General features: G+C 37.1%; 1 protein-coding gene across 5 annotated transcripts in view; it reads left to right on the top strand.

Annotated features, from left to right (window-relative positions):
• Positions 1 to 23,046, top strand: part of top1mt (DNA topoisomerase I mitochondrial) — a 29,420-nt gene that overhangs the window by 5,641 nt on the left and 733 nt on the right. The window contains exons 2-14 of one of the 5 annotated variants that reach the window (XM_079806418.1): positions 1,613 to 1,824; positions 3,965 to 4,080; positions 4,165 to 4,286; positions 5,384 to 5,506; positions 5,607 to 5,794; positions 7,811 to 7,955; positions 8,058 to 8,201; positions 8,611 to 8,793; positions 10,744 to 10,812; positions 10,900 to 11,014; positions 11,084 to 11,211; positions 19,139 to 19,233; positions 19,965 to 20,114. In XM_079806418.1, the coding sequence (XP_079662544.1) occupies positions 4,221 to 4,286; positions 5,384 to 5,506; positions 5,607 to 5,794; positions 7,811 to 7,955; positions 8,058 to 8,201; positions 8,611 to 8,793; positions 10,744 to 10,812; positions 10,900 to 11,014; positions 11,084 to 11,211; positions 19,139 to 19,233; positions 19,965 to 20,114 (1,406 nt within the window). In that variant the 5' untranslated portion in view covers positions 1,613 to 1,824; positions 3,965 to 4,080; positions 4,165 to 4,220. Of the gene's footprint in view, positions 1 to 1,612; positions 1,825 to 2,027; positions 2,315 to 3,964; positions 4,081 to 4,164; positions 4,287 to 5,383; positions 5,507 to 5,606; positions 5,795 to 7,810; positions 7,956 to 8,057; positions 8,202 to 8,610; positions 8,794 to 10,743; positions 10,813 to 10,899; positions 11,015 to 11,083; positions 11,212 to 19,138; positions 19,234 to 19,964; positions 20,115 to 23,046 lie in introns of those variants that run through there. The other 4 variants (XM_079806414.1, XM_079806417.1, XM_079806416.1 and 1 more) reach the window with 4 other exon arrangements.

Here is a 23,046-nt window from a genome sequence, read left to right as displayed (position 1 = left end):
ATATATATATCGCATTTTAACACCAAAGGTCGCTTTACAAATATAGGTCAAAGAATAGAACAAAATAAACCACATTCCAACAGCAAAATATATATACAGAAGGCACTTAAGGGATAGGATACGAACAAAGAGTTATTCAAACAAATAACACAGGCTACTGTGAGCTGAGGAGTAATATTCCCAGAACGTTTCCTGCAGGTTATTTTTAGATTTTATTTTGTATAATATATACGCGGGTTTATTTGTATATTTTGTTACTGCGCGCCTCTGATCTGCGCGCGCTTCTCCAGCACGCGCTTTCTTCCGTCTTCCACAGAAAGACGCGCACTCGCGTCATTTGAAAATGAACGGGCATTTCGTTTTTACCGACTGACTAACATTAGATTATCGATCTTTATTGAATAATAAGTTATAATTAATAAGTATACAAGTGTAAATATGGTGATTTCAGAGATATTTGACTCGTTATTTTAGACAACATGATGTTAACCGAGAAGTTTTTTATTTACTGACCAAAAGAGAGAAGTACGACCCGTTAACTCCGTGGCATCACAGTTAATGTAAGTTAATCTGTATTCATTTCTTAATGTCTGTGAATAAAATTCATATTTTATAACCCCATATTGTGTTTAAGTCATTGTTATTTGGCACTTAAACGTAAAACCTGGTTGTGGGACAGCGTCAGTGATACAACTTACGAAATCTTACATATTAGTATAAATTCAGCGTATTTATCCTCCATATGAGGGTTTATGTGCTTGTATTATTTCTATTGATTAAATAAGTTCAAAACAAGACATGGTTTGTAGTAGGCTGATTATTGACGTCCATTCATCCGTCTTTCGCTTATGTGGGACTGACGTACCGAAGGGTAAATGATATCGGAGGAAAGAGGTTTGGGAAACGTTCCGGGAACGTTCGCCAAACCAACAGGAAACGTTCTATTTACGTAAAGAGAACTTTCCCAGCTAACCAATAGAGAACTATATCTGTTCTGTGAACCAATTTTTTTTTTATGGGCGTTCTCTATTGGTTATCTGGGTCTCCAAAAATAACCAGCAGGGAACGATTTCTGGGTCTCTATCTATACAGAAATGAATGTAATGTAATGTTGGCTAATGTAATCCCAGTTAAAGTAATCGTTATTCCCAAACATTAAAAACTGAATAACTGGGATAGCATTACATTCATTTCTTACCACTGAATTAACGGATCGTACTTCTCTCTTTTGTTCAGTAAACAAAAACTTCTCAGTTAACATCTTCAGTTACGTGTCAAATCTCTTTGAAATCACACTATTTACACTTGTATATTTATTAATTATAACGTATTATTCAATAAAGACACATAAACTAAAGTTAGTCAGTCAGTAAAAACGAAATTACCGTTATTTTTTAAATTACGCGCGCGCGGAAGAAGCGCGCGCAGTAAATGAAGTATACAAAATGCAATACAATGCCGGCAACGTTCTCTTTAGGTTACGAAAACACAACCAATAGAGAACGATCTTATTTGGTTCCCCAAAAAATAACCATAAGGGAACGTTCCGTTTACTGGGACGTTAGGTGGGCCAAACATTGTCATCTGGGTCTGTTGTGTGTTCATTAAGCAGGAGCCGGGCGGCCCCAAGATCAAGAAGAAGAGAGTGAAAGATGAGCCGGATAAAGAACCGTCCGGGAACAAGAGAAGGAAGCAAAGCTCAGAACACGACAAACCAGAGAAGAGTAAAAAGGTAAAGAAGGAGGAAGACGCCGGAGAGGAGAAGAAGAAGGAGAAGGGGAAGAAAGCGGACAAGAAAGACGAGGAGTCTGATAAGTGGAAGTGGTATGTGCGCGCACACTGCTCTCCTTCAGGTAGTCTTCAACCATTCCTTTCATCAGCTCCTGAAATTACTGTATAAAACAGGGGAATTAATTCTGAATGTAGGAAATAATGCAATTACTTAATCTAATGAACTGTTATTTTAAAATGTAAATGAGTAGTAAAGTGACACATGCGGAACTGTTATGGTGCGGATGCCGCCGGTCGGACACGCGCACGTGTGACACACAGACGTGTCGTAAGTGCGCATGCGCAATCGAGCACATGTCAGCTGAGCGCTGCTGTCGCGGGGAATGATAAGATGTCTGCGCGTTATTTCCCGGTTCGTCTATTCCTCCGCGGAACGGTATAAAGCCGCGTCGCTCGTGTCCTCTGTCAGACGTTATGCTCGAGCCGCAGATCTCAGGGCAGCTCACGAGCTCAGCGCCTGTCAGAGGGAGATCACCTCTGCGCATGCGCGTGTGTGCCACGGGACCATAACATCAGATGGAAGGTTATGATCAACTTTACACGGATAATTATGAAGAATGGCGTATTGCAGCTTTAAACGAGACAGTTCGTTAAATAATAGCTTTGTTATATTAATAATATAATGATTAATGTTTATAGAATATTTATTATAAAAAACGAATCAATAATTTAACCTTGATAATGTAGAATGGTGCATTGCTTTATGAGCTCATTAATTGGTGAAAGAATAAATATTAACTTAAATGTATTATATAATATTGTATTTTAATAATATATGTAATTTATTTGTTTTATATTTAAATCATTTAAAAAAAGTAATTAATTTAAATATATTGTCATTTAATAAAATAATCTCATTTAATGATTATGTAGGGTTGTGTATTGCATTGTTTTATGAGCTCATAATCAGTGAGAAACCATTTATTAAATGTTAACTTAAAATATTATTTTAATATAATATAGTAATATTAAATATAATTCATATTTTATATATAATATATATAATTGTTTTTATTTGTGGACATCAGTCACTTAAATCCATTTTCCCATAGTTAATTAATAAATAATCATTAATATATTCATAATCATGATTATGCAGAATTGTGTCTTGCATTGCTTTATGAACTCATATTCAGTGCGAGACAGTTTATCAATTGTTAACAATATTATTTTTATGTTTTAAATTATTTAATATTTTAATATTACAATTCATTAAAAATGTGCAAAAATCCGCTTTCCAATAATTAACCAATAAACAATAATTATTGAATATTGAATATTATCATTCATTTCTTATTTAATCAGTTCAAACATCACTCAAATCCATTTCCCATTATTAATAATCACTAATAAATGTTTTATTATATTGTGAGTTGTGTATTGCTTTATTAACTCCTATTGATCAGTGTGAGGCCATTTATTAAATATTAACTTATGTATCTTAATTATTTAATATTTTTATATTTTAATATAATGTAATATTTTTATGTTGTAATATTACAATTCATTCAAAAAATTAGCAAATCTGCTTTCTGATATTATCTGATAATATTAATTTATCAATAAACAATAATTATTCATTTTCTTCATAAATTGTGTATTTTTACACATTAAACTTGCACAAAATGTATTAATGTTTCAGGTTGAATTTGCAGAATTTATTAAAATAAATAAATACATTTCTTAATTTAAACGGTCACTCAAATCCATTTTCCCATTGTTTATGAATAAATAATCATTATTAATTGTTAATCGTAATCATTTGTTCACTTTAAACGGATGATTGTAGAGTTGTGTATTGTATTGCTTTATTAACTCATTTTGATCATTGTGAGGCCATTTATTAAATATTAACTTAATGCTATTTTAATATATATATATATATTCATATTTTTTTAAAGTCATTAATTCATTTTAAAAATGAGCAAATCAACTTTCCGATTATTAATCAATAAACAATAATTATTAATTTTATCTTAATAAATTGTTAATTTTTACACATTTATTAAACTTGCATAATGTATTAATGTTTGAGGTTGAGTTTGCGGTTTGTATAATTGGTCACTATATTCACTGTTGATGTTTTGTGTGTGTGTGTGTGTGTGTGTGTGTGTGTGTGTGTGTGTGTGTTGTGTGTTTATTATCGTCTTGTGATCTGTGATTGGCTGTCCAGGTGGGAAGAAGGCAAATCATCGGACAGTCAGAAATGGAGCCGTCTTGAGCATCAAGGACCGTATTTCGCTCCTGAATATGAGCCGCTTCCCGATAACGTGCCCTTTTATTATGACGGTAAACGCGTCATGTGACCTGATGTCCTGGAATAAACAGGAAAGTGAGTGATGTCATCATGACGTGGCGTGTGTCTGTTCTCAGGTCAGCCGGTGAAACTGAGTCCGGCCACCGAGGAAATCGCCACTTTCTACGCCAAGATGCTGGAGCACGAGTACACCAGTAAAGAGGCGTTCCAGAACAACTTCTTCACCGACTGGAGGGAGGTCAGAACTCTTCTAAAGCTTCCTAATGTTGCTCCAGAGTCTCCTACAGCAGGCATTAAAGCTGCAGTGTGTAATATTTATCAGGATCTCCTGGTATAAATACATAACTGGAGTATAAAGAGCGTTATGTGTTTATTATCTTAGGATGAGCCGTTTCTATCTACACACACCGCGGGTCCCTGACAGTGAAGCCTCCATTTTGTGCCGTCATGTTTCTATGGTAGCCCTAAAGGGACAAACTTGTCTACCGAGCGCTAGCTACTCTCTGCTGTCTCAGACTATGGCATTTTTATCCTGTGTGGGCCACCGTAGCTTCTCTTCGAAAGGGAGGGGGGGGGGGGTGCAATTCACAACCTCACCACTAGATGCCGCTAAAACTTACACACTGCACCTTTAATTCTCTCATAATATCCACTAACGCATCACCACATTTCTGAGTCTGAAACACTTCAGTCCCTCTAAGCTCCGCCTCTGAGCTGCTCTGCTGTGATTGGTCAGAAAGTGAGGGCGGGGCTAAGAGACGCTGATCAGCCAATCACGACCAGAGGAGGGCATTAACTACAGTGAGTGAGGGCGGGGCTAAGAGACGCTGTTCAGCCAATCACGACCAGAGGTGGGCATAACTACAGTGAGTGAGGGCGGGGCTAAGAGACGCTGTTCAGCCAATCACGACCAGAGGTGGGCATTAACTACAGTGAGTGAGGGCGGGGCTAAGAGATGCTGTTCAGCCAATCACGACCAGAGGTGGGCATTAACTACAGTGAGTGAGGGCGGGGCTAAGAGACGCTGTTCAGCCAATCACGACCAGAGGTGGGCGTTAACTACAGTGAGTGAGGGAGGGGCTAAGAGACGCTGTTCAGCCAATCAGCACCAGAGGTGGGCGTTAAGCAAATTATTGACATTGTAACTGGAATTTCGAACGAATCGTTTCAGTTCAGAATCGTTCCTTTAGGAGACGATAACTTTATTTGTTGTTCACTTGTTAATTGATGTGAACTGTTCCTTTAACTCTGGTGTGTTTCTGGCTTGTAGTTTTCCCTCAGTATCCATAGTTTCTGCTGAACTTAAACGCCGTTCTTGAATGGATTTGTCTGCAGGAAATGACTAAAGAAGAGCGGAAGCTGATAAAGACGCTCTCCAAGTGTGACTTCAGCCACATTCACAAGCATTTCGTGGAGAAGGCGGAGGAGCGTAAGAACATGACGAAGGAGGAGAAGCAGGTGCGTCATGTGACGTCTCTGGGTCCATTTACACTCAGAAGTGTTGAAATGCCTTTTTGAAATGACTTTGAGTTCAGTCAGTCTGCTGTGTTTCAATCAGGTCCTGAAGGAGGAAGCCAGCCGGCTGGTGGAGCAGTACGGATTCTGTCAGCTGGACGGACACCGGGAGAAAATCGGGAACTTCAAGCTGGAGCCGCCCGGTCTGTTCCGCGGCCGAGGAGAACATCCGAAGATGGGCAAACTGAAGAAGCGCATCCAGCCCGAGCACGTCACCATCAACTGCAGCGAGTGAGAGATGCATTATGCAGAAAAATTCACTTTATTAACAACAGTAATGTGCAAAAAACACATTTTTATAAGGAACATTTGAACTCTTATTAAATGTGCTATTGTTCTTCTATAGTATCACACTGAACTAAAGGAGCACTCTTTACTTGTTTTCTGTGTAATCCAGTCACAATTTGAAGAAAAGTTTGTTTTTCATGAGACTGTCACTTTCTACTTTTTTTCCATAAGCTACACTGTGTAACTTTTTTTAGTTTATTCTTAGCTAAAAACACTTAGTTCTTTCAAAAATATATGTGCACATTAAAGGGTTAGTTCACCCATAAATGTAAATTGTGTCATTAATGACTGAGCCTCATGTGGTTGGACACCCGTCAGACCTCCGTTCATCTTCAGACACAAATGAAGATATTTTAGTGTAAATCTGATGCTCTGAAAGGCCTCCATTGGCTCAACTTTACACTCTCAAGACCCTTAAAAGACACTAAAGACTAAAGTTACAAAGTCCATCTCACTACAGCGGCTCTACAATAACTTTATGAAGACGAGAATAGTTTTTGTGCGCAAAAAAACCCTAAATAACGACTTGTATAGTGATGACGATTTCAAAACACGGCATCATGAAGCTTCGAAGCGTTATGAATCAGTGAGTCGATTCATGATTCAGATCGCGTGTCAAACCGCTGAAATACGTGACTTTGGCGATTCAAACCGCTGAATCGACTCACTGATTCATAACACTTCGAAGCTTCATGAGACCGTGTTTTGAAATCGTCATCACTATATAAGTCGTTATTTAGGGTTTTTTTGCGCACAAAAAAAAAGGTGTAAACTGAAAAAAAGTGTCTTCATAAAGTTATTGTAGAGCCGCTGTAGTGAGATGGACTTTGTATCGACGTCTTTAGTGTCTTTTAAGGGTCTTGAGAGTGTAAAGTTGTGCCAATGGAGGCCTTTCAGAGCATCAGCTTTACACTAAAATATCTTCATTTGTGTCTGAAGATGAACGGAGGTCTGACGGGTGTCCAACCACATGAGGCTCAGTCATTAATGACACAATTTACAGTTTTGGGTGAACTAACCCTTTAATGTATATTTACTTCTTACGAGAATACTTTATCACTTGAAAGTTTATAATATGCCATTGAAAACACATACGGGTGAGGGTTCGAATGCGGGTTGCCATGTTGCTCCTCCATCTTGAAAGTACATTAGCCAAAGAGGGACATTCCCGTAAATTCAAGCTTGGCCTTTGGCGTTTTAACACTCGATGGCACCGTGTCCAATGTGGACGAGGTCGAACTGGAAGCCATGTTAATCTTGGACTAAATCGGCCACCGTAGGAGTTAAAACGAAATCGGAATTGAGAGGAACAGAAACTAATATTCACTGGATGGTCATATACCAGTTCACCACTAGATGGGGGAAAATATCACAGTGTAGCTTTAAAGAGTGGAAATGTCTAATAAGTCAAATAAGTGCTCCTCTGCCGCCACCCACTGGTTATAGTGGGTTTTTTGTTGTTTTTTTGCCATAAAGTGGCCAGCACCTTTTGCACTTTTAGTTCTAAAAATCATCACACTAAAAATAATACAATTTGATAATATTTAGAGCTTTGAAGTGCTGGGAAAAGTGTGAGACACTTAAAAAGGTGCTTGAATTTTACTCTCAAAAGGTTGCACGAACCCTGAGAATGTAAAAAATATATATATATTATTCGACTATTTCTTCCACAATACTATGGAGAGTTCCTACAGTAAATCCATGGTGAGTGTTTATGATTTGTGGACTGAAATGAATGTTTCAGATGTTTCTCCTGGTCTCCGGGTCATCCGGGGGCCTTTTCCCGACTCTGAGTGCTGTGATTTCAGACACACTTTTGTTTTTCACCTGTGTGAGATTTTTCAGAAAAACCCCCGGATCATCTGAAGTTGAGGGAACTGATTTTGTAGGGCCCCACAAATATCCAGTGAATATTCGATTGATCACGGAGCGCGAGCATCATATGTTCTCTCTCCACAGAGACTCTAAGATCCCAGAAGCCCCTGCAGGACACAAGTGGAAGCGCGTTGTGCACGACAACACGGTCACATGGCTGGCGTCATGGCTGGAGAACATCCATGGCCGACTCAAATACATCATGCTCAACCCCAGCTCCAAACTCAAGGTGCGTCTGAGCTCACGGCACACACTCCTGTCAGAGAGAGATGATGATGATGATGATGATGATGATGATGATGATGATGATGATGATGATGGTCTGTTTCAGGGAGAGAAGGACTGGCAGAAGTACGAGACGGCGCGTCAGCTGAAGGTGTGTGTGGATGGCATCAGGAAGCAGTACAGACGCGACTGGACGTCCAGAGAGATGAAGAGCAGACAGAGAGGAGTCGCCATCTACTTCATCGATAAGGTGAGCCGCTCTCGCTTACCTGACTGATTCCATGGGCTGCTCACTGACATCCAGCCCCTCCCCTCTGGACATAATGGGTGGAGCTTACAGGTCCAGCCACACCCATTAGGTCCAGAGAGGCTCTGCAGTGAGAACTACATTATCTGATCACGTTACATTCCATGGGTTGCTCACTGACATCCAGCCCCTCCCCTCTGGACATAATGGGAGGAGCTTAAAGTTATAGCCACACCCATTAGGTCCAGAGAGGATCTGCAGGGAGAACTGCATTATCTGATCACGTTACATTCCATGGGTTGCTCACTGACATCCAGCCCCTCCCCTCTGGACATTATGGGTGGGGCTTAGAGGTCTAGCCACACCCAGAAAGGCTCTGCAGTGAGAGCTACATTATCTGATCCCGTTGCAGCTGGCCCTGCGAGCGGGGAATGAGAAGGACGATGAGTCTGCGGATACGGTGGGCTGCTGTTCTCTGAGAGTGGAGCACATCTCGCTTCACCGCCGTCTGGACGGGCTGGAGCACGTGGTGGAGTTTGACTTCCTGGGAAAAGACTCCATCCGCTACTACAACAAAGTGCCGGTGGAGAAACAGGTGACCGCAAACACTGATGGCCGTCTGCAATGTTTGTGCAAAAATTATGATCCATTTGTTTTTGTTTTTTACATTGCAATCCATAGTTTTGCCTTGGAGGGCAAAACCGCCATAGAACTCCAAAGAACTACAGCACAAACCTGCCAATTTCCATCTTAAAACAAAAATATGTGAACAAGATGCATGTTTTGGGCACTTCTGATCCATATACAGCACCTGCTGCAGTATTTCAGTCACTGAGAACAGCGGGACGTTTTTAAAACGCTTAACGTGAACAACACTATAGGGTGAGCTGCACCAATAAGGATTAAATTAAGCAAAGTTTAAAGGATTTGTTGATAGGGGTTTTATTTTAAATCGAGTTGTTGCACCACTTCATTTTAAACACCGATTAATTATGCAGTAAAACCGTTATAGAGCTGATCAAGACGGAGGAGAACTGAAGACAGGCTAAAGAATCCTTAGTGAACCTACCCTTAAAGTGCTGTAATGAACTAAAACGCTGATATTAAAAGATCACATTCAGTTTACACCTTTTTGATGATGCGTACTATATACAGGCGAGTAGATGAGGCAAGAATATGAACACAAAGTGTTTTCTTTATTATGGGTTTGATGGGGAAAACACCTCGTGTTGCTCTAATATTCTGTGTTCGTCTGCTTTCCTGTATAAAGTATGCAACATCAATAAGGTTTATATTGAATTAGTTTTTTTAATATCACTGTTTTACCGCATTAATACTGACGACAAACCTGGTAAAAATGACTAGCGCAGGGCTGGACATTAAACCTGTTCACACGCTGAAGTAAATCTGTCATTCACTTGTCCGAGTAAAACATTTGCTTGTCTGGATTGTTTTTGTAAATATAATTTATTCTGAAGCAATATTCTCACCAGTTCAATCAGCTTTGACATATTTGAATCTGCATATTTGTGATATTTTTACCTTTTTACAAAAGACATTTTTCCATAATCTTATTAAATATAGGCTATGCTTCAGCTTTCCTTTTATATTCTTAAATTTGATCTATAAATTAAATTAGAATCAGACACTATAGGCTGTTACCAATCAAATTAAATCATTTACACTGAAAAATTACAACTGCATTAAATAATGTTATGAGATAATTTTAAATATTTTTGAATATACAAATAAGAAATGTTGGAAAGATGAAACTAAAGCACCAGTAGGTGGCGCTGCGACCGTCTGAATGAGCGAGTCATTGAGTCGATTCGTTCAAACGCTGAATCATTCACTAACACACACTGATGCAGTGAGACGGGTTATGGTTCTGCTGTGATCTTTGTTTGGAACTATTTTCACTGCTGAAATAGAACAAAAACAGTCCATATCGCATCTAAAATGTAAGTGACTTGATGTTAATTAATTGTTTCTGGAACTGGCGTATGAAATCAGCCTCATGTTCAGTCGTGATGGTATTCAGGAAAACACACTCTTGTTAGTGTGATGTTGCTTAACTGTATCATATGTTAAAAATTTAAAAACTACACAATTTTTACCGTGTATGTTAACTGAGTTTCTGTGTTTTGCGCTCATTTGTTTTTGATTTTCTCCTCGAGAGGCTGAGCGAGCCTCAACAGCTCAACCTTGTTTTATATTATGATCCACTATCGATCTCCACTTACACTGATGCAGAATCATTATTGCACTTTGGTGATTCCCTAGTTATTTTTTGTTTTGACGTTTTACTCAGGATACTTGTCCATCGCGCAAGTCAAATTATTTTTCACTTGCCCCTTCAAAAAATCCCCTTGTCCCGGACAAGCGTTAATGTCGAGCCCTGGACTAGCGGGCAGTGGAGAGCGATGTTTTGCCTCCAGGTGGGCGTTCCTATAAAACTATGGATTATTGATACACACACACTCTCACATTGCAGCTCTAACGATGTGTTTGTTATGAACGACTGCATTTTATTCTGATCTCACAGGTTTTCAAGAACCTGAAGCTGTTCATAAAGCACAAGGATCCAGAAGATGATCTGTTCGACCGCATTACAGTGAGTGGGGATTGTGGAATCATGTCTGTTTGATCGGGCCAGCCTTCGCCGGTGAGTTTCTGACACCTGATGCTCTGTTGTTTTCAGACGGTCAACCTCAACAAAACCCTGAACGAGTCCATGCCTGGACTGACAGCCAAAGTGTTTCGAACCTTCAACGCCTCGACCACACTGCAGGATCAGCTCAATAAGCTCACCGAAGGTGTGTGTGTGTGTGTGTGTGTGTTGTGATAGATACTCACCCCAGAGCCATAACGAGTCCATGTTTCAGATGACATGACGCTGGAGGAGAAGATCCTGTCGTATAACCGAGCGAACCGAGCTGTGGCGATCCTCTGTAACCACCAGAGGGCGGCACCCAAAACCTTTGAGAAATCAATGCAGCTGCTGCAGGAGAAGGTGCGTCAAACTCGCCCATACACGTCTGAGTAATGACACCAGCCCTGCTCTCCATCTCAGTGTGTGATGCTCCTGCTCTCCATCTCTCAGTGTGTGATGCTCCTGTTCTCCATCTCTGTGTGTGATGCTCCTGTTCTCCATCTCTGTGTGTGATGCTCCTGCTCTCCATCTCTGTGTGTGATGCTCCTGTTCTCCATCTCTCAGTGTGTGATGCTCCTGCTCTCCATCTCTCTGTGTGTGATGCTCCTGTTCTCCATCTCTGTGTTCCTGAACTCCTGAAACACCTCCACTGTAGACTTGAGAACCAACACATCACAATATTCCTCATTATAATAATTCATACGCAGAATAAAGTTCCAAATTACAATAATTCATATTATAATTATTACATATATATAATTAAAATTATAATAATTTATTCGCCGAATAAAGCTCCAAATTGTGTGTAAAGCTCCTCCAAATTCTCTCATTTCCCTCCAAATTCTCAAAATCCCATCCAAATTCTCTCAATTCCCTCCAAATTCCCTCCAAATTCTCTCAATTCCCTCCAAATTCTCTTAATACCCTCAATTCTCTCAAAATTCTCCCAATTCTCAAAATTCCCTCCAAATTCTCTCAATTCCCTCCAAATTCTCTCAATTCCCTCAATTATCTCTAAATTCCCTCAATTCTTTCTAAATTCCCTCAAAATTCCCTCAAAATTCTCTAAAAATTCTCCTAATTCCCTCCCAATTCTCAAAATTCCCTCCAAATTATCTCTAAATTCCCTCCAAATTCTCTCAAAATTCTCTCAATTCCCTCCAAATTCTCTCAATTCCCTCCAAATTCTCTCAATTCCCTCAAAATTCTCTAAAAATTCTCCTAATTCCCTCCCAATTCTCAAAATTCCCTCCAAATTATCTCTAAATTCCCTCCAAATTCTCTCAAAATTCTCTCAATTCCCTCCAAATTCTCTCAATTCCCTCAATTCTCTCAATTCCCTCAATTCTCTCAATTCCCTCAATTCTCTCAAAATTCCCTCAATTCCCTCAAAATTCTCTCAAAATTCCCTCAAAATTCTCTCAAAATTCCCTCAATTCCCTCAAAATTCTCTCAAAATTCCCTCAAAATTCTCTCAAAATTCCCTCCAAATTCTCTCAAAATTCCCTCAATTCTCTCCAAATTCCCTCCAAATTCTCTCAATACCCTCAATTCTCTCAAAATTCCCTCCCAATTCTCAAAATTCCCTCCCAATTCTCAAAATTCCCTCCAAATTCTCTCAATTCCCTCCAAATTCTCTCAATTCTCTCAAAATTCCCTCCAAATTCTCTCAATTCCCTCCAAATTCTCTCAATTCCCTGAATTCTCTCAAAATTCCCTCAATTCTCTCAAAATTCCCTCAATTCTTTCTAAATTCCCTCAAAATTCTCAAAATTCCCTCAAAATTCTCTCAATTCCCTCAAAATTCTCTCAAAATTCCCTCAAAATTCTCTCAATTCCCTCAATTCCCTCAAAATTCTCTAAAAATTCTCCTAATTCCCTCCCAATTCTCAAAATTCCCTCAATTCTCTCAATTCCCTCCAAATTATCTCTAAATTCCCTCCAAATTATCTCAATTCCCTCCAAATTATCTCTAAATTCCCTCCAAATTATCTCAATTCCCTCCAAATTATCTCTAAATTCCCTCCAAATTATCTCTAAATTCCCTCCAAATTCTCTCAATTCTCTAAATTCCCTCAAAATTCTCTCAAAATTCCCTAAAAATTCTCTCTAAATTCCCTCAAAATTCCCTCAATTCTCTCAATTCCCTCAAAATTCTCTCAAAATTCCCTCAAAATTCTCTCAATTCCCTCAAAATTCTCCTAATTCCCTCCCAATTCTCAAAATTCCCTCAATTCTCTCAATTCCCTCAAAATTCTCCTAATTCCCTCCCAATTCTCAAAATTCCCTCAATTCTCTCAATTCCCTCCAAATTATCTCTAAATTCCCTCCAAATTATCTCTAAATTCCCTCCAAATTATCTCTAAATTCCCTCCAAATTATCTCTAAATTCCCTCCAAATTCTCTCAATTCCCTCCAAATTCTCTCAATTCCCTCAAAATTCTCTCAAAATTCCCTCAATTCCCTCAAAATTCCCTCAAAATTCTCTCAATTCCCTCAATTCTCTCAATTCCCTCAAAATTCTCTCAAAATTCCCTCAATTCCCTCAAAATTCCCTCAAAATTCTCTCAATTCCCTCAATTCTCTCAATTCCCTCCAAATTATCTCTAAATTCCCTCAAAATTCTCTCAATTCCCTCAAAATTCTCTCAAAATTCCCTCAAAATTCTCTCAATTCCCTCAATTCCCTCAAAATTCTCCTAATTCCCTCCCAATTCTCAAAATTCCCTCAATTCTCTCAATTCCCTCCAAATTATCTCTAAATTCCCTCCAAATTATCTCTAAATTCCCTCCAAATTCCCTCCAAATTCTCTCCAAATTCCCTCCAAATTCTCTCAATACCCTCAATTCTCTCAAAATTCCCTCCCAATTCTCAAAATTCCCTCCAAATTATCTCTAAATTCCCTCCAAATTATCTCTAAATTCCCTCCAAATTATCTCTAAATTCCCTCCAAATTCTCTCAAAATTCCCTCCAAATTCTCTCCAAATTCCCTCCAAATTCTCTCAATACCCTCAATTCTCTCAAAATTCCCTCCCAATTCTCAAAATTCCCTCCAAATTATCTCTAAATTCCCTCCAAATTATCTCTAAATTCCCTCCAAATTATCTCTAAATTCCCTCCAAATTATCTCTAAATTCCCTCCAAATTCTCTCAAAATTCCCTCCAAATTCTCTCCAAATTCCCTCCAAATTCTCTCAATACCCTCAATTCTCTCAAAATTCCCTCCCAATTCTCAAAATTCCCTCCAAATTATCTCTAAATTCCCTCCAAATTCTCTCAATTCCCTCCAAATTCTCTCAATTCCCTCAAAATTCTCTCAAAATTCCCTCAATTCCCTCAATTTTCCCTCAAAATTCTCTCAATTCTCTCAATTCTCTCAATTCCCTCCAAATTATCTCTAAATTCCCTCAAAATTCTCTCAATTCCCTCAAAATTCTCTCAAAATTCCCTCAAAATTCTCTCAATTCCCTCAAAATTCTCCTAATTCCCTCCCAATTCTCAAAATTCCCTCAATTCTCTAAATTCCCTCCAAATTATCTCTAAATTCCCTCCAAATTATCTCTAAATTCCCTCCAAATTATCTCTAAATTCCCTCCAAATTATCTCTAAATTCTCTCAATTCCCTCAAAATTCTCTCAAATTCCCTCAAAATTCTCTCAATTCCCTCAAAATTCCCTCAAAATTCCCTCAAATTCCCTCAAAATTCCCTCAAAATTCCCTCAAAATTCCCTCAAAATTCTCTCAATTCCCTCAAAATTCCCTCAAAATTCTCTCAAAATTCCCTCAATTCTCTCAAAATTCCCTCAAAATTCTCTCCAAATTCCCTCAAAATTCTCTCAATACCCTCAATTCTCTCAAAATTCCCTCCCAATTCTCAAAATTCCCTCCCAATTCTCAAAATTCCCTCCCAATTCTCAAAATTCCCTCCCAATTCTCAAAATTCCCTCCAAATTCTCTAAATTCCCTCCAAATTCTCTCAATTCCCTCAATTCTCTCAAAATTCCCTCAATTCTCTCAAAATTCCCTCAATTCCCTCAATTCTTTCTAAATTCCCTCAAAATTCTCTCAATTCCCTCAAAATTCTCTCAATTCCCTCAATTCCCTCAAAATTCTCTACAAATTCTCCTAATTCCCTCCCAATTCTCAAAATTCCCTCAATTCTCTCAATTCCCTCCAAATTATCTCTAAATTCCCTCAAAATTCTCTCAATTCCCTCAAAATTCTCTAAAAATTCTCCTAATTCCCTCCCAATTCTCAAAATTCCCTCAATTCTCTCAATTCCCTCCAAATTATCTCTAAATTCCCTCAAAATTCTCTCAATTCCCTCAAAATTCTCTCAATTCCCTCAAAATTCTCTATTCCCTCAATTCCCTCAAAATTCTCCTAATTCCCTCCCAATTCCCTCCAAATTCTCTCTAAATTCCCTCCAAATTATCTATAAATTCCCTCCAAATTCTCTCAATTCCCTCAAAATTCTCTCAAAATTCCCTCAATTCTCTCAAAATTCCCTCAATTTTCCTAATTCCCTCCCAATTATCTCTAAATTCCCTCCCAATTATCTCTAAATTCCCTCCAAATTCTCTCAATTCCCTCCAAATTATCTCAAAATTCTCTCAATTCCCTCAAAATTCTCTCAATTCCCTCAAAATCCTCTCAATTAATCCTCTCAGTATTGGATCTGCACATTACTGTAGTTCTTAAAGTGAAAGCACACTAATGCAGCTTATACCCGCTCCTGTCTGTGTGCTAATGTTAAACAAACAACAACAACAGGGGAAAAACGCTACTTCACCTTAAAGCACTGTTTGTATCTGTATCTTTAGGTTGTATTTATTTGTCCTATTATAATTGGTTAATAAGTTCATATTTTATTAATGACCGTTTACTTGAGAACTTTTTACTTCTATTAAGCAATTGCTTGTAAGATTTTGGTCATATTTCCCACCCTAAGCGATAATGTTATTAAGATTCATGCATTTTGTTTGTTTTATTGTCTTATGTGACTATCTAATATGGTAAATGTGGCATCCTATGAAAAAACAAAAAAACAAAAACTGGAAATGACCACCACAAAGTCAGTCATTTTGATCTCAGAAGGAGCAAAAAATAATAATAATAATAATAAAAAAAAGTGAAATCTTGAGATTGAGCTATGAGGAAGTGCAAGTTTACTAATTTCTTCCAAATTCTCTCTAAATTTCTTCTAAATTCTCTCTAATTTTCTTCCAAATCCTCTCCAAATTTCTTCCAAATTCTCTCTAAATTTCTTCCAAATTCTCTCTGAATTTCTTCCAAATCCTCTCCGAATTTCTTCCAAATCCTGTCCGAATTTCTTCCAAATCCTGTCCAAATTTCTTCCAAATCCTCTCCAAATTTCTTCCAAATCCTGTCCAAATTTCTTCCAAATTCTCTCCAAATTCTCTCCAAATTTCTTCCAAATCCTGTCCAAATTTCTTCCAAATTTCTTCCAAATTCTCTCATAATTTCTTCCAAATTTCTTCCAAATCCTCTCATAATTTCTTCCAAATCCTCTCTTAATTTTTTCCAAATTCTCTCAATTTCTTCCAAATTCTCTCTAAATTTCTTCCAAATTTCTTCCAAATCCTCTCCAAATTTCTTCCAAATCCTCTCCAAATTTCTTCCAAATCCTCTCCAAATTTCTTCCAAATTCTCTCCAAATTTCTTCCAAATTCTCTCCAAATTTCTTCCAAATCCTCTCCAAATTTCTTACAAATTCTCTCCAAATTTCTTACAAATTCTCTCCAAATTTCTTACAAATTCTCTCCAAATTTCTTACAAATCCTCTCTAAATTTCTTCCAAATTCTCTCCAAATTTCTTCCAAATTCTCTCTAAATTTCTTCCAAATTCTCTCAATTTCTTCCAAATTCTCTCCAAATTTCTTACAAATTTCTTCCAAATTCTCTCTAAATTTCCTCCAAATTCTCTCCAAATTTCTTCCAAATCCTCTCCAAATTTCTTCCAAATTCTCTCCAAATTTCTTCCAAATTCTCTCATAATTTCTTCCAAATTTCTTCCAAATTCTCTCAATTTCTTCCAAATTCTCTCTAAATTTCTTCCAAATTCTCTCCAAATTTCTTCCAAATCCTCTCCAAATTTCTTCCAAATTCTCTCTAAATTTCTTCCAAATCCTGTCCAAATTTCTTCCAAATTCTCTTCAAATTTCTTCCAAATTCTCTCTAAATTTCTTCCAAATTTCTTCCAAATCCTGTCCAAATTTCTTCCAAATCCTGTCCAAATTTCTTACAAATTCTCTCCAAATTTCTTACAAATTCTCTCTAAATTTCTTCCAAATTTCTTCCAAATTCTCTCCAAATTTCTTCCAAATTCTCTCTAAATTTCTTCCAAATTCTCTCAATTTCTTCCAAATTCTCTCCAAATTTCTTACAAATTCTCTCCAAATTTCTTACAAATTCTCTCTAAATTTCTTCCAAATTTCTTCCAAATCCTGTCCAAATTTCTTCCAAATTCTCTCCAAATTTCTTCCAAATCCTCTCCAAATTTCTTCCAAATTCTCTCCAAATTCTCTCCAAATTTCTTCCAAATTCTCTCCAAATTTCTTCCAAATCCTCTCCAAATTTCTTCCAAATCCTCTCCAAATTTCTTCCAAATTCTCTCCAAATTTCTTCCAAATCCTCTCCAAATTTCTTCCAAATCCTCTCCAAATTTCTTCCAAATCCTCTCCAAATTTCTTCCAAATCCTCTCCAAATTTCTTCCAAATCCTCTCCAAATTTCTTCCAAATTTCTTCCAAATTCTCTCCAAATTTCTTCGAAATTCTCTCCAAATTTCTTCCAAATTTCTTCCAAATTCTCTCTAAATTTCTTCCAAATTCTCTCTAAATTTCTTCCAAATTCTCTCCAAATTTCTTCCAAATCCTCTCAATTTCTTCCAAGTTCTCTCTAAATTTCTTCCAAATTTCTTCCAAATCCTGTCCAAATTTCTTCCAAATTCTCTCCAAATTTCTTCCAAATCCTCTCCAAATTTCTTCCAAATTCTCTCCAAATTTCTTCCAAATTTCTTCCAAATTCTCTCCAAATTTCTTCCAAATCCTCTCCAAATTTCTTCCAAATCCTCTCCAAATTTCTTCCAAATTCTCTCCAAATTTCTTCCAAATCCTCTCCAAATTTCTTCCAAATCCTCTCCAAATTTCTTCCAAATCCTCTCCAAATTTCTTCCAAATTTCTTCCAAATTCTCTCCAAATTTCTTCCAAATCCTCTCCAAATTTCTTCGAAATTCTCTCTAAATTTCTTCCAAATTTCTTCCAAATCCTCTCCAAATTTCTTCCAAATCCTCTCCAAATTTCTTCCAAATCCTCTCCAAATTTCTTCCAAATTCTCTCTAAATTTCTTCCAAATTCTCTCCAATTTTCTTCCAAATTTCTTCCAAATCCTCTCTAAATTTCTTCCAAATCCTCTCCAAATTTCTTCCAAATTCTCTCAATTTCTTCCAAATCCTCTCCAAATTTCTTCCAAATCCTCTCCAAATTTCTTCCAAATTCTCTCAATTTCTTCCAAATCCTCTCCAAATTTCTTAAATCCTCTCCAAATTTCTTCCAAATTTCTTCCAAATTCTCTCAATTTCTTCCAAATTCTCTCAATTTCTTCCAAATTCTCTCTAAATTTCTTCCAAATTCTCTCTAAATTCTCTCCAAATTTCTTCCAAATCCTCTCCAAATTTCTTCCAAATCCTCTCCAAATTTCTTCCAAATCCTCTCCAAATTTCTTCCAAATTCTCTCCAAATTTCTTCCAAATCCTCTCCAAATTTCTTCCAAATTCTTCGCAACAATGAGGAGATAATGCAGGAAAACCTGCTCTAGTGGAGACAGAAACACTGAATTCAATCCTAAATCAAACTCTTGAAGAGTGTTACAGCATTTAAAGTTCTGACTCAATGAAAGTGTTTTCTGTCGCTCTCAGCGGCGGCGTGACTGAGGGTCAGATGTTTTGTAACTGCAGGGAAGTTAAATGTTTTTAATCCCGACAGCCGTTCAGCTCTGAGGTCAAGGTCACGATTGCAGATTTAAAGGACGAGGCCGTCAGAAATAATCACACACACGATGTAAAGCACGGAGCAATCGTCCGGTCGGAGCGTTTGACCTCAGACTCGAGCGATGAAAGCAGCGTCAGCACACACACACACACACACACACACACACACCGGCGCACACATACACCGGCACACACACACACGCGGCTCCTCTAGATGTGTGTATGTGGTCAGAGGTCACGCTCATTCGCTTCTGTCTGTCTGTTTGCTGTTGCAGATCCAAAAGAAAAAGGAACAAATTGAAGAGGCCAAAAAAGAGCTGAAAGAAGCGAAGAGAGCGCATAAAGACGCTCCGTCTGACAGATCCAAGAAGTAAGAGCTCTTTTAAATCAGCGTGGACTCAAGGTTAGCGCAGTCAGGCCTGTGCCAGCGGCTGAGAAAACACGAAATACTGTTACAGGTTACAGTAATATCTCTGAATATATCAGTCACACTGCAGTGTTTAGAGGAGCAAACATGCAGATGAGCCACAGTTCATTATTACTGTAGTGAATTAAACTACAAACATGTTTTAGTTCTTCTCACTCACAGCACGTGTCCGAGTTTAGCCTCTTCGGAATATCAGTCAATGATGATAAACATGAAATATGGGTTATTATCGTTTACTAAAACTATTAAAACATTTGTCAATTGAAAATCAATATTAGATGGGAAACTAAAGTTAGAAATGACCGCTGAAGCGCTTCAAATTGAAGATCTGGAAATAAATAAATAAAACTTGAAATTAAGTCAATTTTGCCTTGGCCATTAATTGCAATAAAATAAGCTCATTTTTTTATATTTCAATTTCATTGATTTTAACAAGATGTATTAAAATAAATATTGATAAAAAATTGACATTTTAAAAAAACATAATCACAAAATTGTTATCTTGAAATCAAATTAAAATGAAAATTGATAGTGTAAAAATTGATCAAATATCATTAAAAAAAAAACAATTGTATCTGAATAAATAGCTGTGTGTGTGTGTGTGTGTGTGTGTGTGTGTGTGTGTGTGTGTGTGTGTGTGTGTGTGTGTGTGTGTGTGTGTGTGTGTGTGTAAGGCTGGTGGAGAAGAAGGAGAAGCTGGTCCAGAGACTGTGTGAGCAGTTGAAGAAGCTGCAGCTGCAGGAAACCGATCGTGAGGAGAACAAGGTCATCGCTCTGGGCACGTCCAAGCTAAACTACCTGGACCCGCGCATCACTGTGGCCTGGTGACTATACACACACACACACACTCACACACACGTTTTTTTCCTCACCATAATGGTTGCTGGTGCCGACATGGCCTTGTTCCACTAAAGAAAATGAGCGTTTGGGGCTGAACTGACCCGATGAACCTGTTCAATTAAATTAAATGTACTCGTTAAAAACTTGAATTTGATTCTACAGACCAATTTACAGTCCCACTGATGTCACGCAGGTTCGACTGCGCATGTCGGTTGCAAAACATGATCTGGAAAGTGTTATAATGTATAAAACACATTAGTTTAAATCGTGCTTTAGGCTATACATGTGACAACAGTTGAATGATTTCAGCAAGTAAGCAGTTACATTTGATTAAATTGTTGACACTGAATGAAAATAATGAAAATTTGAAAGAAATTTGAGAACGTTTAAGATATTTTTTATTTTCAAAATGTAGGATATTTATATATATATATATATATATATATATATATATATATATATATATATATATATATATATATATATATATATATATATATATATATATATATATATATATATATATATATATTTATATTAGGGCTGGGCAAATTAACGTGTTAATGTGGGCGATTCATTTTTTCAGCTTAACGCATTAAAAATATTTAACGCAAAAAACGCAACGTCCATTTTTAAATCCATTTTTGATCTCGCTCCTATTCATGTAAACGCTTCCAAGCTCGACAAGACACAAGAGAAGTGTGTGTGTGTGTGTGTGTGTGTGTGTGTGTGTGTGGCTGCGTCTCATGTCAGCTAATCGAGGGACACTCTCACACACACACACACACACTCGACGCACAGACAGACTGGCGTCAGTCTCCTTCTCACATCGAGTTCTCTTTTGCTCATGAACAAACAATAACAACAACACAGAGAATTTTGAGTATTCTCATATTAGGGTCTTAAATGAGTTAAATAACGTCTGAAATGAACTTAAAGAGCTGTGAGGAAATGAGATCCGCGGCTGTTCTTAAAGTGACAGGAGCACTGATGATGATGTCATTAATGTTCATCACAGAACAACGGGAACAGAGGAAACTGCAGCTTTAATGATGATTAATCTAGATTTCATTTATTATTTATGCAGTTAAGAAAGGTGTTTGAGAACTATTACATTTCTGTATGTGTCTGACAGGGAAGGCCATGGGTAAATATAACATTTATTATAATGGGTTTATGTAAAGATTGTTTTAAGTTCACTTAAATTAAAAGTAGTTTTTTTAAAGCCTCATAAATGTTGAAATTGGGAGTTATACTGTAATGTAACGTCATTAATGTTTCATAGAGACATCAGTGATGCTGGCCTTCATTCATAAAAACATGACAACACATATTTAAAATATACTGTCTTTAAACTGTTTCTACATTAATTTGGAGAGTAACTGAAATTATTACAATATCAAAATATTAAAAACGTGCGATTAATTACAGAAAAAAATTATTAATTAGTTGGGTTTTTTTAATCAATTCCCAGCACTAATATATATATATATATATAATAGCCTACATTTTGACAATAAAAAAATATAAATGAGGCTCAAACATCTAAGCATGCGTTCAGTCAGTGAAACAATACTACAGCCTGTAAAACATTTAAATAAATATCAGTAAATAATGGTAATATAAATGATATAAGAAAGTTAAATATCTGTTAATATATTGGTTTTATATTTCAGAGGTGCTCATGTGCCGCTTTGCTCTGAAAGGGATGTGGGACATGAGCAGGAAAGAGCATAATTTTTCTAATATCTTCTGTTTTCTCCTGATTTTCCAAAACTAATAAATTCGTTCTTCACAACTTTTACTGCATTTATCTTCCTCAGGGTCGAGAACTTCAGGCTTTGTTTGATAATGCTCTGTGAGAGAAAGCCAAACTAAAAATATCCAACATGTATGAAATGCGCTATACACATAAACTTGACACACCTTAAGTTTAATAACAAGCACAAACTGTGTTAAATAGAGTTTGAGATAAAATGTATCCGTTTTCTACTTGACCACAGTAAATGATGCAAACTCCTAATTAAAAGCAAACCAGGAAGAGACGTGTATAATCCCCTGTGAGAGAAGGACATGAAGATCTTGGGGAAAAATGTAATTGCGAACCTATTATTTATGTTGGAAATAAATGTTTGTGCTTCACTCGTGTCATAATATTCACATAAAACAGCTTCACATGCCAAAAAGTGTTTTGCAGGGCCGGCCCGTGGCATAGGCACAACTTTTATAACTGATACTATTTTATTCATATAAATTCTAAATATTACCAAATAAAGCGCAAAAAAACCGTAACTAAGTCCTGCATCTTCCCGATCCGCCTCATCAATCTCCCCCGCCTGGCTACTTTTTACTTTTGTCTTGTTTCTAGTCTAAATATCTAAACATTCTTAAATCAAGATGCATTTGCTAGATAAGCAAAATGACATAAGATATATATTCTTGTTTTCTTGAAAATCAAATCAAAATGAAGTGAGTTTATGCTTAAAACAAGCTAAATGATCTGCCAATGGGGTGAGGAAAATAATCTAGTTTCTGATTGAAAGCTGGTTTCTGTCCCAAACAGAAATAAGATCACTTTTCTCACCCCATTGGCAGATCATTTAGCTTGTTTTAAGCTAAAACTCACTTCATTTTGATTTTCCCCCCAGAAAACAAGAAAAATATCTTGTCATTTTACTAGTAAATGCATCTTGATTTAAGAATTTTTAGATATTTGGACTGGAAACCAGAAAAAACTACTAAATAATGAGCATTTTCTGCAGTGTAAAGATGGAGGTGAAGTGATGTAGGAATGAATGAACAGTTTATTTAATTGCATGGTAAAATACTGTCACTTTTTTAATCGCCTAATGTTTTTACTCTAGTGTTGTGCCGTTTTAAGGGGACGTGGCAATTTTAAAATATATTTGCCGAAAT

Source organism: Gobio gobio (assembly GCF_949357685.1).
Source record: "Gobio gobio genome assembly, chromosome: 23".
Classification (NCBI taxonomy): Eukaryota; Metazoa; Chordata; class Actinopteri; order Cypriniformes; family Gobionidae; genus Gobio; species Gobio gobio.
Note: the sequence above shows the minus strand (reverse complement) of the source record. Positions and strands in the feature narration are given on the sequence as shown.